The sequence below is a fragment of the Colletotrichum fructicola genome (genome assembly GCF_000319635.2).
Source record: "Colletotrichum fructicola Nara gc5 chromosome Unknown KSG_Nara_v1_contig01, whole genome shotgun sequence".
In the NCBI taxonomy this organism is placed as follows: Eukaryota; Fungi; Ascomycota; class Sordariomycetes; order Glomerellales; family Glomerellaceae; genus Colletotrichum; species Colletotrichum fructicola.
Genome location: NW_027094051.1, coordinates 6,655,130 through 6,669,733, shown reverse-complemented (window position 1 = coordinate 6,669,733; position 14,604 = coordinate 6,655,130). Strand labels below are relative to the sequence as shown.

The 14,604-nt window shown below is 53.9% G+C and overlaps 6 protein-coding genes across 6 annotated transcripts; 4 read left to right on the top strand and 2 right to left on the bottom strand.

The window, feature by feature from the left end:
• Window positions 1–954: 954 nt before the first annotated feature.
• CGGC5_v001899 (uncharacterized protein) lies at window positions 955–1,794 on the top strand (the record flags this gene model as incomplete). The annotated part of the gene is made up of 1 exon (XM_032028908.1): window positions 955–1,794. The coding sequence occupies one exon, from the start codon at window positions 955–957 to the stop codon at window positions 1,792–1,794; it is 840 nt and encodes a 279-aa protein (XP_031891186.1).
• Window positions 1,795–2,169: 375 nt separating this feature from the next.
• CGGC5_v001898 (uncharacterized protein) lies at window positions 2,170–4,629 on the top strand (the record flags this gene model as incomplete). The annotated part of the gene is made up of 3 exons (XM_032028907.2): window positions 2,170–2,491; window positions 2,544–3,308; window positions 3,419–4,629. 3 exons carry the CDS (start codon window positions 2,170–2,172, stop codon window positions 4,627–4,629), a joined length of 2,298 nt encoding a protein of 765 aa, XP_031891187.2.
• A 476-nt stretch (window positions 4,630–5,105) lies between these two features.
• On the top strand, window positions 5,106–7,500 carry CGGC5_v001897 (putative secreted metallopeptidase; the record flags this gene model as incomplete). The annotated part of the gene is made up of 2 exons (XM_032028905.2): window positions 5,106–5,299; window positions 5,355–7,500. 2 exons carry the CDS (start codon window positions 5,106–5,108, stop codon window positions 7,498–7,500), a joined length of 2,340 nt encoding a protein of 779 aa, XP_031891181.2.
• Window positions 7,501–7,708: 208 nt separating this feature from the next.
• On the bottom strand, window positions 7,709–9,529 carry CGGC5_v001896 (putative serine carboxypeptidase; the record flags this gene model as incomplete). Its single annotated transcript, XM_032028904.1, has 4 exons — window positions 7,709–8,290; window positions 8,350–8,950; window positions 9,007–9,123; window positions 9,177–9,529. The coding sequence occupies 4 exons, from the start codon at window positions 9,527–9,529 to the stop codon at window positions 7,709–7,711; spliced, it is 1,653 nt and encodes a 550-aa protein (XP_031891182.1).
• Window positions 9,530–11,605: 2,076 nt separating this feature from the next.
• CGGC5_v001895 (putative 2-oxoglutarate-dependent dioxygenase) lies at window positions 11,606–12,728 on the top strand (the record flags this gene model as incomplete). Its single annotated transcript, XM_032028903.1, has 2 exons — window positions 11,606–11,989; window positions 12,036–12,728. The coding sequence occupies 2 exons, from the start codon at window positions 11,606–11,608 to the stop codon at window positions 12,726–12,728; spliced, it is 1,077 nt and encodes a 358-aa protein (XP_031891183.1).
• Window positions 12,729–12,768: 40 nt separating this feature from the next.
• CGGC5_v001894 (UPF0676 protein) lies at window positions 12,769–14,055 on the bottom strand (the record flags this gene model as incomplete). The annotated part of the gene is made up of 5 exons (XM_066150895.1): window positions 12,769–13,135; window positions 13,190–13,590; window positions 13,645–13,683; window positions 13,735–13,907; window positions 13,968–14,055. The coding sequence occupies 5 exons, from the start codon at window positions 14,053–14,055 to the stop codon at window positions 12,769–12,771; spliced, it is 1,068 nt and encodes a 355-aa protein (XP_066009907.1).
• Window positions 14,056–14,604: the final 549 nt, after the last annotated feature.

The window sequence follows — 14,604 nt, the reverse complement described above, 5'->3', positions numbered from 1 at the left end:
TCCGAACGAAAGTTGGATGGTATGGTTTGTCGGGACTCCAGGCTCTGGAAAGGTAAACAGAATACTTTTTTTCCTCCCAAATTACATCTATGATTCTTGAATCGGCAATATCAGGCCAGATTTCTTCAAATCCCCCATGATTCTGTACTCCTTCGTTAGAAACGGCTACGCTTTCTTCCGTTGAGTATTCTATGCTAATCACGCCGATATTTCTTGTTTCTTCTAGACAACACTGTCAGCAATGGCGACGAAAGCGCTCCGCCATATTTACAGTGGCGAGATGGATGCCGTCATGGCCGTTTTTCTGCGAGACGATGTTACTGCTGGAGGCTTCCTAGAGAACTTTCTTTTTAGCATATTTCGACAATTACAAGCCAGGCGTACACAGAAAGATGCAAGCGAGGGCCACTTGACAAAGCACCAAAATTACCTTGATGCTAGGAGGGAAAATAGTACCGAAGGACTTCGAATCCAGCTCTTGCGAGAGGCCATTTACTTGCGTCTTGACCAGCTGTCTCGAGCCTTTCTGGTCATTGATGATGTTGACAGATGCAGCGCCGCCGCCAGCCTGTTACTTGAAAAGGGGCTCTCTGATATGGCAGCACACGGGTTGAAGGTTTTCCTCACATCACGCGTTCCTAGCCTCAGGAGACTTCCACGAAAGGTCAAGTGCGACTCATGCCCAAAGAATGGAACGGAGATCATTGTGTATTGGAAATGCAAGGGTTGCGTGGAAAGGGGCATAGAGTCGGAGAAGGCACATGTACTGTGTCAAGTCTGCAGAGACAACAAGAAGCTGTGTAATTCCGGGTGAGTCGTTCTGGAACCCATTCCTCTTCCCTCAACATCTTTCTCTCAATTCCACATCCAACCAACAACATTAGGTGCAAGGTCTCTACTTGGCAATTCTGCATTTTTATCTTAGCTGTTTTTTGACAAATGTGGGTGGAAATCATGCTGACGCCTTCTCAAACACCAAGCTGTGATCCTTCAAACTTCGTCCAACCATTCGACTACGTCGAGATGAATCTTTATCACCATAATCAATTCAATCGATACATTGATTGGGACCTGGAGAGAGAGCACGGAGACCTCGGCCTTGGCAGCGGTGTCCAAAGCCTGCCTCCACATTCCGAGCTAGGCAAACGGATTACGAAACCGCAAAACCACGAGGCACTGAAGGAACTCCCGGGGAGAATTGTGGAACAGGCCGAGATGAACATTAGTCTTGCCCGTTTACGCCTCGACAACATTCATCGAGCACATCCTGCAGACGTTATCAACCCAACGGTGGCGGACGTTTTACCAGCCAATATCGTAGCTTTCTTTGATGCCGGTATGAAGCGTATCGAAGAGCAGGCACCACCTCAGCGTGCGCTAGGCCTCCGCGTTATTGCTGCAGTAACGAACTTTGACTTCGATCAACGTGGCCTGGGTTTTGAGGTCCTGGATGAGGTTCTCCGCAACGCAGAGCGACCAAATGCTAGACATGAAGCAAACAGAACGCATTCAGCACCAGTCATGTCGACGACTGCGCTTCCCAAAAGCGACAGAGAGGATGAAGACGCTCATGTGCTAGGTCCAAGACTCAGAGAAATGCTACATGCTACGCGCGGTTTTGTGGTGGTTAAGCCCTTCACAGACTATCCGATGGTTGCTTATTGTAAAACATTTCATATGTACGCGAAGGAGAACTACAATGAGGCTTTGATGCAGGCTCGAGAGGGTCTTGATTTCCGAAAGATACAGTTCGATGCTTCTGGTCTTGGTCGCTTAGTTGAGTCCGGTAGGTAGCAGGTCAGCAATCTGCGGAGGCCGAGGGTTGCACGCCGTTATGTATGTACCAGGTTAGAAGAAAGAGATAAACCAGTCACCCAAAACGCCCATAACTCCAATCGTGAGAAAGGAGTAAGCGACGGATGTGAAATGCGGCTTCCTCCCCCTGAAACCATGTCTGATCTAATGTACAAATACCTGCTTCTCGTAGCCTGCCAGGGTTGGCTCCTCGGCCCCTCAGCCCCCTGGCCATTCCGGGCCCCTGCAGGGCACACTCCTTGCTGACACCTCTAAGGAAACAAGCCAGAGCCTCGTCTGTCATCTTTATTTAGTTTCTCATCTCCCCATTACACCTCAGGCGACGTCTTGCATCAAAACAGACGTTAACGCACGATGGCCATCTGCGAACTCTGCCGGAAGAACGTCCTCGAGTCAAAAAAGACATGGGACCATCATCACATCAACACCGATACCTTCAATGATGCCGCAGACTCAGACTGCACTTTTTGTCGGAAGCTAGGCGGGTTTATCAAGGCCCTCAGATTGAAGCCTCGTGTTGACCCATTCTATCGGTGGACCATGCGTGAGACTGCCCAAATCAGGGAGACCAAGAGCTACATCTCAATCACTTTCCGTCCGGTATCCAGTCTGGACCACGAAGCATTTATAGGCGACCGACTTCCAGAAGTACGCTTTGATATGTTTCCCGAAGAAGGTTTGCGTTTTGGCTTCTTCGTATCAAGCCAAGATACTAACACGTCTCTTAGACTTAGGCCCCATTCCGAGTGCGGAATCCTTTGGTGATACAACCGATTCAGAAGCGTCTCGTAGACAGATGAAGACTTGGCTACACGACTGCATAGAAAATCACCCGAAGTGCAAGGCCCGCCATCCCGACCGCAGCTTCATGCCGACCCGCGTCTTGGACATTGGCGTCCCAGGCGCTGGGTCACCATCGCATATCCGCGTAGTCCAAACTAAGGAAGAGACGATCGAAGACAAGGAAAGACGCTATATGACTCTAAGTCATTGCTGGGGCAAATCGCCATTTGTTCAGCTCACGGCAGAGAATCTAGCCAACTTCGCTTCGACTGGGATCCCATGGGAAAACCCCCTTTCCGGAACTTCGGAAAAGTATATCTGCAGCAATAAGAACTTCTCAGAGGCTATTACAATTGCTCGGGACCTCGGAATACGTTACATCTGGATTGACTCTGTTTGTATCATCCAAAACGATACGGACGATTGGGAGGCTGAGGCGAAGCTCATGCATAAGGTGTACCGGAATTCCTATTGCAACCTCGCTGCTGCTGATTCGAAAGACTGCCATGGCGGACTATTCCGAGTTCGCGCCAACGACGTGCTGCCCACCAAATTTGTGTCTGAACGCTTCTCCCGCAGATTCAGCAACCGCAGCTGGAGAATAGTCTCCTCCGATCTGTGGGACAGAGAGCTCCTTGGAAGCCCTCTCTATACCCGTGGCTGGGTTTTCCAAGATATTGCCTTCCTCATTCTTTGTTTCGCTATTTGCGGTTTCTGATGTAAATAGAACGAATGCTTTCTCCCCGCCTTCTCCAATTCGGCCGGGACCAACTGTTCTGGGACTGTGCAACCATCTCCGCGTGTGAAGCTCTTCCTGCAGGGTTCCCGCTTTCCATCGACGAAAAGGCTGCCACAGACCGATACTGGCGTCAACGCCTGCAAGAGGCCGACATTTCCGTGCGCTCGCATGTAAAAGTCTCCGAAGGCTCTCTCGAGAAGCTATGGAAGAACGTGGTTAGGACCTACACCTCCTGTAACCTCACCAAGCACTCCGACAAGTCCAATGCTTTATGGGGTATCGCGAAGCTCTCGCGAGACATACTATGTCAGGAGTACGCCCACGGGTTGTGGTCGAGCTCCCTGGAAGAACAGCTTGCATGGCGGGTTGCTGGTGGTCCCAAAGTGGTGGACTATCAGACTGAGGAGACAGACGAGAAGCAAAACGAAACATCAACTATGACTCAGAAGACACCCCAGAAGGAGGAGACCTCCTTTCCAAGTTGGTCCTGGACTTATTTGGACGTACCGATTCAAGTTGTACCGAGATTTCGCGAACGCCATCGGTTCTACAAGGTGACTGATCATGTCGGGGGCAGCATCGGCTTCCAGTTTGAGACCCCATACCGTGGTTGGTTACCGAAAGAGACTGTGCCTCTGAGCGAGAAGTTTGAGAACATGGCTATAGGGCCGCCGGACAACGGTGACAAGTATCGAAAGGCTCAGCTGGCCAGTACGTGGAGACCAGATGAAAGGTCGAAGCTGATATCTGACAAGATCCCCGTCCAGGGACATATTTGTCGAGGCACTCTGATTTCGATATCCGGAAAGGAAGGCTGGGTGATTGCCATTGATGGTATCCGGGTTAATGCGCTGATTGAGGCTTTTCCGGATATTCAACCATCTCATAACGAGATTTTGTGCGAGTTTTTTGTTCTGGCGGTGTCTGGTGTAAAGTTCGACGAGCTGGGATGCGAGATTGGCGAAGTTGGCGATGCTGAAGATGCTGATGACGCGGAAGACGATGACGAAACGGAAGACGAACTGGATGATGACGAAGTAGAGTATGACGAACTGGAGGATGACGAACTGGAAGATGACGACAGATTCGTCGCTGGGAATGACGGCGACATTCATTATTCAGGAGTGGGGATCCTAGTGAAGCGAGTTGGGGTTGACCAGTTGATGAGATTTGGGGCGGTTGCTTTCCGGCAAGTATGTTTGCGCGACTGGATTCACTTTCGTTTGGCTTGCGGTGTTAGTGTTGATCGGGAGCTTGATGCTCAGGACGGAGTGAAAATGTGGCTTGTATAAGTCTTAGTCTGCTAATTACAAGGGTGATGAATTGATAAAATCAATACATTCTTCTTGATGAACTCAATCAAATTCTTAAAATGCCACGACAGGTGTTTCTCAGGCCGGGAGGAGGTGGTAGGCCGGCGGAAGACAATACACCTAGGCGGCGAAGCGAGACCGAACCGGCACCGGGGTTGGACTCGGACCCGACGGGACCCACTCTCGCAATACCCCACTTTAGTAGGCCCATTTCCCCAGCCACCCGTTCTACAGTCTGAAACGATTGGCTTATCATGACTCCGGGCCTCCCTTCCGATGTATCCCGGGCTGCTCCCTTCATATCACTGACTTCCTCAACCGAGAATTAGAAACATAAAAGCAACATTCTTCTCCTCAAAATTTCTTGTTGAGTCTTTTTCGGTGCTGCAACCGACTCATCCGATCACTCTTGGCAAGCAGCCCATGTGCACGCCGATCGACGCGTCCAAGTGGACATGGATGCTTTCCTGAAGCAGCAGGTGCCATCGCACAAGGACGGCGAGCAGGATAGCATCTCTTGGCACTCAACGCGCACCTCCCCGCCTGGTGAACCGCCATGTGCGACCAAGATGCAGGAACCGGGGTCATGGAAGGAGAAGGAGATAACGTGGGAGCGGGGAACGAACCATCATGAGGTCAGAGAAAGAAGGTCCGCAGTATTGTCTTGGCGTCCGTCCGCAGTAAACATACTTATTCATCGCCAGTTTCCGTCGCATTCGCGTCTTCATCCTCTCTGTGCTGACCTGCGCCAGTGTTTGGTGGTGGATCGTTCGCGCATCGCCCGTCAATTTTCGCCTCACCACCGACGAGATGAAGCTCAACGACGGCCGTAGCGGCCTCTCGGCCGTCCTCGCAGCCGCGGTCGGGGCCTTCTTCGCCGGGCCTGTGGCCTCGGCTTCATCCGGCCCATACACGCCGTTCGAGCCAATTGACCCCCAGAACTGGGTGAACCCCGACAACATGACGTGGGACGACTGGGTGAAGCCGCCCGGCACGGACTGGTCGAACCCGGCTCGCAAGGGCTCGAATCGTAACTTCAATATCGCGCTTGTCGTCGTGGACTATCCCGACCGCAACTTCACGATCAGTCAGCCGGCGCATTCGACCATCTTCAGCAACCCGCAACCCGCTGCCGCCGATGTTGCCCGCGAGAAGGTGCCAACATTCTACCGCGATCTGCTCAACACGCCGAATGACCTCAACCAGGGGCACACGCTCCACGAATACTGGATGGAGGACTCGGCTGGGCGCTTCGGTGTCGATCTCACTGCCTTTGGCGCATATCAGCTGCCTGCGAACGGATATCAGTATGGTGTGTCTGATGACATGAATCCTGGCGCCTGTCCGACTGGAGAGACGTGCAACCTCAACATCCGGACGGATGCGCTGTCAGCTTGGCGCAACGACGTTGGGAACGACACGGCCGATGCGTTTGAGCTGGTTTTCATTCTCTCTGCGGGCCAAGATGAGTCTTCAACGTGGCAGGAGTTCGGCGAGATGAAGTTCGACGGGCCTGAGGATGTTCCTGATGAGTTCGGTCCTCCCAAGACTGGTAACACATCTCTTCCAAACTGGGCGCGTACTCGCTACGTTCCTTGGACATCCTGGGCCGCGGCTTCCACACTGTGGCCCAATGCCGGTGGTGGCTCGTCTACTCAGGGCGAGAGCTCCGGCATGGCTGTCTATGCTCACGAGCTGAGTCACTTGCTCGACATTAGCGATAATTATAACAATCCATACGGCACTCCGTTGCGCAGAGCTTACACCGGAATTTGGTCCATGATGTCTAGAGGCTCTTTCAACGGCCCCGGTGGACCTCACACCAGGTGGCAGATCCCCGCCCTGCAAGGCTCTTCGATGGGTTCGCTCCACACCCTCCGAGACAAGTATCAACTAGGACTCATCGAGCGACCCGATATTCTTTGGCTGTCCCGCGAGGCACTTGCCACCTCAGGAATCGCTGTCGCAGATTTGACAGCACGATCCGTGGATCCAGGTGACGGCCTCATGGGAATCCGCATCATCATGGATTCTGACCGGTCGCCGGCCTGCGATATCCAAACTGAGCCACTCTGCGACGGCGGAAGCTGGGACAACTATGACATCGAGGTTGTCGACCGCATGGGATCGGACAGCTTCACGCCCGACTCCGGCGTCCTGATCAGCAAGTCCAAGAACGAAGACAACCAGCCCTTCCAGTGGGTCATCGACGCGCACCCCGAAGATATTGAGCTTGTCGACTTCCACCGGCCCAACGGCTCTATCGCGATGATCACCATGGGCGACTACCGGCAGCTCGCGGACGCGCTGTTCCACGCGGGCACCAACTCCGGCAGCGAGTTCGAGTTCATTGACGAGGCCAACGATCTTCACTTTTACATCATTGACCGCCACCGGAACGACGACGGCGTTCTATCTTACACCGTTGCAGTCCGTTCCATCGGCGGCGAGGGGGGTGCTAGCGTTCACGACGTATCCCTTGAAGAGGGCCAGGTGACGGCTCTTGAACAGAACACGGCCACGACCCAAGGCGTCTCGTGTTCCTTCCAGCTTAGCAATAGCGGCGCATATGTAGCGGTGGACCCGAATGACGCACAGCACCCGGAGGATGTTTCGGCGTTCCTCGCATCGGACGTCTACAGGTTGAGCGCCGAGGTTGAGGGAGCTGGCTGGCGGGTCGAAGTTCCTAACGCCTTGGTCACGGCTAAGTTTGGTGAAGTTAAGACGGCGTTTGTGTCTGTTGGTGCAAGTGCAGATGCTGCCGACGCAGCTGTGGTGACGCTGAAGGCCACCTCGGAGTCGGATCCTTCTGTTGCTGCAACGGCTCAGTGCAAGGTGTCGAAAGCTTGAAAGGGCAATGGCTCTTTCTCGCAGTATTATGACTGCAGTCTGCTAATACCTAAAACTAGTATTGATAATACTAAACCTTGTACATCACATGTTTCTGTTGGTCGGTGACTGGTCGCGCAAGCATGCTCTGAAAGGTATTTCTCTTTCGTACGTATGGTACTAATATCTACATAGAATTGCATATCACAGGCCATTGCTTTTGAACAGCTCAGAGGCTAGGAATCGTCGCGTTCCCTTGGTAGTCACCCTTCTGGGTAGTGAAGTCCTCAACGGTACCCAAAGACTTGATTCTGCCCAGCAACAGCTCAACCACACGGTACCCAGACCCAGCCGTGTACCCGGGCAACTCGTGACCTGCCAGCTGGACCTCGTAGTACGTCAGGCCTCTCTCGTAACCGAACGCGCCCACGACGCCAGCCTCGCTCAGACGGCCGTCGTTGTACTCGGGGTGGAAGGGCACATAGAACTCCTGGTCCTGCGGGTACTTCTGGAAGCCCTGGAGGCCGTTCCAGGTGGTGTTCTGGAGCGCGAAGAGCGTGCCGTTGGGCGGGAGGATGTAGTCGAGGCGGCCGACGCCGATGATGGTGTTGTTGGTGTGCTCGATGACGCGCTGCAGGACCTCGTTCTGCGCGGCGGCCGGGGAGGTGTCGCTCGAGTTCGAGTTGGGGTCGCCGCCGCCGAAGACGTTCTTCGGGGTGCACTGGTACCACGCGACGTGGGGCGCGTTGATTGCGTCTTGGACATCGGTGCGGTTGAAGTAGACCTGCGCGCCCTTGGGGCTGTAGTCACCCTGCGGAAATACGGTCAGCATCTTTGTTGGACAAGCCGATGGGCGGGGGGTTCACGTACCTGGTTCACGATGCCCAGCTGGGAGTACGTAAAGGGGCACGTGTCAGTGATGTGGTAGATGTTGAAGCACGGGTTCGCGTCGAGGGCACCCTCGTAAGCCCAGTCAAACATGTCACACGTGTAGTTGCCGGAGGGGTCGCTGTACGGGTCGGGCAGGACGGGCCAGGGCCCCTGGGGCGGGAAGGTGGCGTACTCGTCGAGGTAGCTCGAGTAGTTGCAGTACTCGTGGGTCCAGCGCAGGGCGTTCATGTAGGTCTGGTTGAGGTTGAAGATGTTCTGCCAGGACTCGATGAAGGGGTAGATGACGGCCTGCTGCTGCAGGGTGCCGTCGCCGATGATGGGGTCGTTGATGGCGACGCCGCCGAGCTTGTAGTACTTGTCGTCCTCGGCGGTGATGAAAGCGTCGGCGATGTAGGGCACGTAGTAGCCGGCGTAGGACTCGCCGGTGATGTAGGTCGTGGCGCCCTCGAGGCTGAAGGTGTCGATGAAGTTGCGCCAGAAGCCGATGAACTGGAGGCCGAGCTCGACTTCGTTGGTGATGTTGGGCGTGCCCTGGCTGTAGCCGACGCCGACGGGCTGTTCGACCCAGATCACGTTGGTCCTGGGGTTGCAGGTCAGTTTGAGGAGAAAATGCGATGCATCGCGGGTCTGGCTTACAAGTTGGTCCAGCTGTAGGAGTTGGGTGTGGGCGCAAGGGTGCCATCCTGCCACAGGAACGGGCCGTTCTCGGTGATCAGACCGCTGAGGGAGCTGCATCCCGGTCCGCCGTTTAACCTGAAGGATTCGTGTCAGAAGCTTCTTTTCGCATCTAACGCGAGACGACTCACCAGATGAGAACTTCCTTGCCGGCATCGGGGTTCGTGCTCGGGAAGAACCAAAAGTACAGCTGCCTCTCCTCATTGGGGTCCTGAGAGATGGGCAGCAGGCCGGCATAGGACTCTCCAACATCAAAGTTGACGTCCGGAATTGCGGTGCCGTTCACGACAAACTTCTTGGACTTCTCAGTCAAGAACTTGGACGTGTCGCGCTTCTCGACGGGCTGCTGCGCGGGAGAGGGGATGCGCGTGTGGCCCTGTCGTCGCGGGTGCTCGCGGTTGAAGGCATTGAGGGCGCCCTGGTTGAAGGTCGCCTGGGACAGAGTCCCAAACGCCAACAGTGCGCTGACGAACTTGAGATGCATGGCGAAGGGAGCTTCAGTGATCCCGTTGTTGGTCGCGATGGATGCGCCAAGAACCAACAGGCTTGGCGCTAGGTCTTTATATAGCGGGTTCCTCCAAGGTCACAATCAAGAGGCAGCACTGTCATCACAATCATCATCATCATCCACTCTGTTGATAAGACTCGCGCCATCTTTCGCGTTGATGTCACAACAGTAGGTGACCGGATCACGGCACACGTTGTGGACGTGGAGATCTCGACGGTGAACCGCTGTTTATTCGCTTGTCTACCGGGCACTTCCCCGCATCGGCAATGTCGGCATTGGGGGCCATGGTCCCTTTGCTTATTGCGCGAGGTTGGTCCAGGGCAGTTGGGGCAGGTGAATTTGCGTACGGATAGCGTCGGGCGCAAGAGCTCATGCGAAGTGCCGATCGAAGACACGGTGCGGGAACAAAAGTCCCCCGTATTCCAGGGTTTCGCGAGGGACGGGCTCTGCGCGCGAAATTGTGAACCGTCATTTCATGGTAGTGCAGCGCTACCCCGACCTGCCTGTTCAGGAAATTAGGTTCTGGCACGTCAGCTAGGCATAACCTAGCTCGCGGTGTTATCTTATCGAGTGAGGGTTCTTTTGTAGAACGGCCCAGGGCGGTGACATCATGAAGCTCATGTCCCTGGATATTAAATCGCAATCTGGGGAGTGAGGCATAAATAATTATGTGAGTTGTGATTGGACGCGGTCCCGACGGAACACTTTCCATGACACATGGTGGTTGAATCAAGCTCGCGGATCGGCTTGGCCGATTCGAAACCTCCGAGGAGCCGCCTTGGAGGATGAGCGTGGCGCCGGTAGGCTTGCCGCCAGCTGACTATGCCTGGAAGGACGTCTTGGATACGACGAACACATGCTGTCTAAACGTAGAAACTTGTCCTTTCAGATCATCCAAAAGCCAGCGGACGGTTCAAAGCTCGCATGAGCTTCATATCACGTCACACGATGCACAGTGAGGGAGCTTTCCCTCTATGATTCTTCAACGAGCCCCAACAGATCAACGGAATTTATGCAATTTACAATAGTATTGCTGGCAATCATCTCACCAAAAGCAACATGTGGGGTGCTTGCGGTTCATGACCACATCGAACAAGCGATTCGGTTGTTCCACCGCTAGGAGACCGCGCTGGAAACCTGCGATGCAACACTATCCAGCACCGAAGGTGGGTACACACCTCTTGCAGGTGAAATGAGATACCACGCCTTTGGAGAAGAGTCTTTACATTGCATCATCAACTTGCCGTCGGAACATACTGCTCAACTACTGAATCTCGACTTGGGCAAGCTCACGCTGAGCGAGACGGCGGGTCGAGCTCTGCTCCAGGGGATTGAATCCGCTGTGGGTCCCGCTAGGGCTCACAAACTCGGAATCAGGTCGCCCTGCCAGGTCCCTCACAGAGAGATCCAGTGGCTCAGATCGTCTAGTTGGTTAGGATGATACGTTGTGGTCTCCATCACTCAGCGATACCGTGTTGACGGCGGTTCGAATCCGCCTCTGAGCATTGCAATCCTTTTTGGGGTTTGTTCCTATTGTCGTCAACTCGGTTGAAGATTTTCAGTTCATACAAACTCCCACTGTCGTCATTACGCTTCAGTGGCATGACTCGGCACTCACATCGCACGTCTTAACGCTGAGCATTTTTGCATGAATGGGGAATTGAACCCTTCAAAGACCTCGACTGTAGAGCCAAGGTTCACTGTAGCCCAGGCCTTGAAGACCGCACGGAGCCGGACGCGACCGGCCCTTGTGCGGTAACCCTCACATGAGACGGTGTTCGTCAGATGCTTCTATTGAACTACGTGCTGTCAGACGAACTCCAGAATGCGCTGATTCGCCGGTTGCTTCTGGCTTCGCAGATGACGTGCGCTTCCTTCGAGGTCGCGCCATACCCCGCGCTGCCGGGGTTCGGCGCCGGCAACGGACCCTTCGACAGACACGCCGCTCGGACGGGCGGGTGGCCGGGGATATCTTGACCATGCATCTCTTAGTCCCGGAAAAATTGATCTAACTTTTATGACATCTAATGACAGCGTTCAAATGAGACGACCATGTCGCAAGCACACACCTTCACCGAGATACCCCGCATAGACCTTTCCCTCGCGTCTGACCCCGCGACGGAGCCGGTTCTTCTCGATCAACTCCGGGATGCGCTCATCAACGTCGGCTTCTTGTATGTTATCAACCATGGCGTTCCCGAAGTAACGATATCAAATGTCGTCGAAGCGTTGCCAACAGTATTCGCCTTGCCCGCTGGAGCGAAGAATGAAATTGCGCTGAGGAATTCACCGCACTTCTTGGGATACAGTGGGGATGGATCAGAGACTACTGCTGGGAAGAGCGATCGTAGAGAGCAAGTCGAGTTCGCGACTGAGCTTGAAAATGTGTGGAGGGAGGGTGTGCCTCCGCGAGAGCGACCCAGGGGCCCTAACCAGGTAGGTTATCGCTGCGATGAGGATTGAGCTTGGCTGATGAGTGTAGTGGCCTTCTGGTTTTCCCGAACTGCGTCCAATAATCGAGGCCTACATCGCTGAGATGACAGGACTCGGCGAGAGATTCTTACACCTGGTCGCAAAGGCGCTCTCGCTGCCACCAGATACCTTCCTGCCGTTCCTATCGGACCAGCATCGGCTGAAGCTGGTTCACTACCCAGGACTACCAGAGAGCGAGGCGGGAAGCCAAGGGGTTGGGCCTCACAAAGACTCCTCGGGATGGTGGACGTTCTTACTGCAAGCGTCTCCGCCGCATATCAAGGGCCTGCAGGCACTCAATAAGAACGGCGACTGGATCGATGTGCCTGTTTTGCCAGGGTCGTTCGTCGTGAACATCGGCCAGGCCTTTGAGGTTGTTACGAATGGAGTCTGCAAGGCAACGACGCATCGCGTGCTTTCTGGCTCTTTAGAGAGGTTCAGCGTGCCCTTCTTCCAGGGTGTCAGGCGGGACTTGACAAAAGAGGAGGCTGTTGGGACGTTGAGAGCACATTTCGAGAAGCCCGAGATCAGAGGTTTATCGCTAGAGTCCGAGGAAGGGAGGGAGATCGACTCTGCCTTCCTGAAAGGCAAGTATGACACGTGGGGTGAGAATCAATTGCGGACGAAGATTCGGAGTCATCAGGATGTTGGACAAAAGTTTTACGCAGATGTGTTTGATAAGTACGTCAACGATGACCAATAAAGATTCCACTTCAGACCCTTTGCGACAGTCAAACCTTTAGCTAGTCGTAATATTTGGCCTTGACGCCTTTCACAATCTCCTGCTCAAAGATCTCGCTTCTCGCTTGCTTGTTCTTGTTGACGCCCGCCCGAACTCTAGCCTTGACCCACTCCCCTGCGGTGATACCAGCCAACTCCGAGTTGGCATTCGAGTCATATCCCAGTCGCTCAAGGACTTTACTTTGCACCGGTCTCAGCTCAAGACTATCCTCGGGACGAACAAAGTAGAGAACGCCCAAGCGATCAATGCCAGCTTGGTCAGGAGGCGGCACCACGACTCGGTGGATGCTGCTCTTGAGGAAGCCATTGGTGAGGAACTCCAGAGCATCTGCCACGTTGACCGTGATGCTTCCATCATACGGCTTGACCCTGTCACATCAGATTAGCTATGTCTTCGAAGAAGTGCATAGGCCGGAAACTCACCACTTCCAACCGCCATCGTTCCCACGAACTTGCAACGCTGCGACGGGTTGTCGGAACAGAAGGGTCAGGCTTCCGAAGTCAGTGTGACCTTTGACCCAGACGTTCTCGAGCTTTGCATTCGTCTCATCATCGCGCGCGTGATACTTCATGTATCGCAGGTGGCAGTCTGACAGGGCCTCGTCGTATCTGTGTTGGCCCGCGAAGTAATCTTCTGGAAGTTCCAATATGATTGCGAAGAGAGTGAGAAGTTTCTGCACAATATTGTTGTGAATGTGGCGAGCGAAGTGTTCGATCTCCTCCTTGTTCTCGTTGATCACGTTTGGCTGAGGACGCTCAAAGGCTTGGATGAACTTGGGGATGTTGAAGATCTCGGTGTTGTCAAACACTCCTGGACGGACTTCCTGGAGGCACTCCTGTTAGCGACACGTCAATCATTCTGAGCATAGCAAACATACCCTGAGACCCAGCGGTTTGTAACCGTTGTAACCCCCATTCTCGAGGTCAGCTCGTTACTTGAGCTTCTCTTCCGTTGGCAGCTCAAAGACGGACTTGCCGATGGCAAATTGACGGTCCACCTCTTCTTGACTGAGTCCAAAGTTGACGATATAGAAAAATCCTATATTTTGAATGGCATCAAATAGCTGTTTGGCTAACGCCTCCTTGCCGCCCGGTTGGTCGAACTTGGAAAGATCCAGAGTTACAAGGTCTGCCCATTCCACTGCAAGCTGAGGTATGAGCGAAGGACTTCTAGGTGAAAGCTATCTCCATGCATACTCACGTTCATGTTTTGTCTCGGGGACTTGATGGTACACAGGTAACGAGGTCTTGTGCTCGCTAGCTGGTGCTCGTTGGACGGCCGCCGCCATGTCTGGCTTTCTGATCACGATTCACGATAGGATACTAAGACTTTAGGTTGGAATTGTCCCTCGAGATGACTTCATGCGATTCGCCGTTCGGCCTCTTCATAAACCCACAATAGCATCTTTGAGTCGTTAACTATTTAATGTCCGACAGATAAACATTCTCCGTACTCGGCCCGTTGTGGTGGAAATGGGTGTGCATGGGGCACGGCATCCGCATCTCGTCATCGCGGGGTCCGATTGCGAATGCAAGGATTGTCGTCGGACGTCGCCCGCTCACTGTAACCAACCTCACTCAATGACCACAAACGCGGTTTGGATGTCCATTGCCCTGGTTGAGCGGCCCCCACGAAAGGATCGTTCTGGAGTGAAATGGAGGATTTATCGCGGAGTTGCAGCCCGAACGCCTGCTCCATCCCACGCTGAAGAAGAGGCAGCGAATCAGCCCCTCGTACAAACCTTGCTCGCGATTCTAGCATTCGATGACATGATCGGGATTTGTATCTGAGCTCGGCTTATTTCCGTTGGTCATTGTGATTTTGAGGATGATGCATT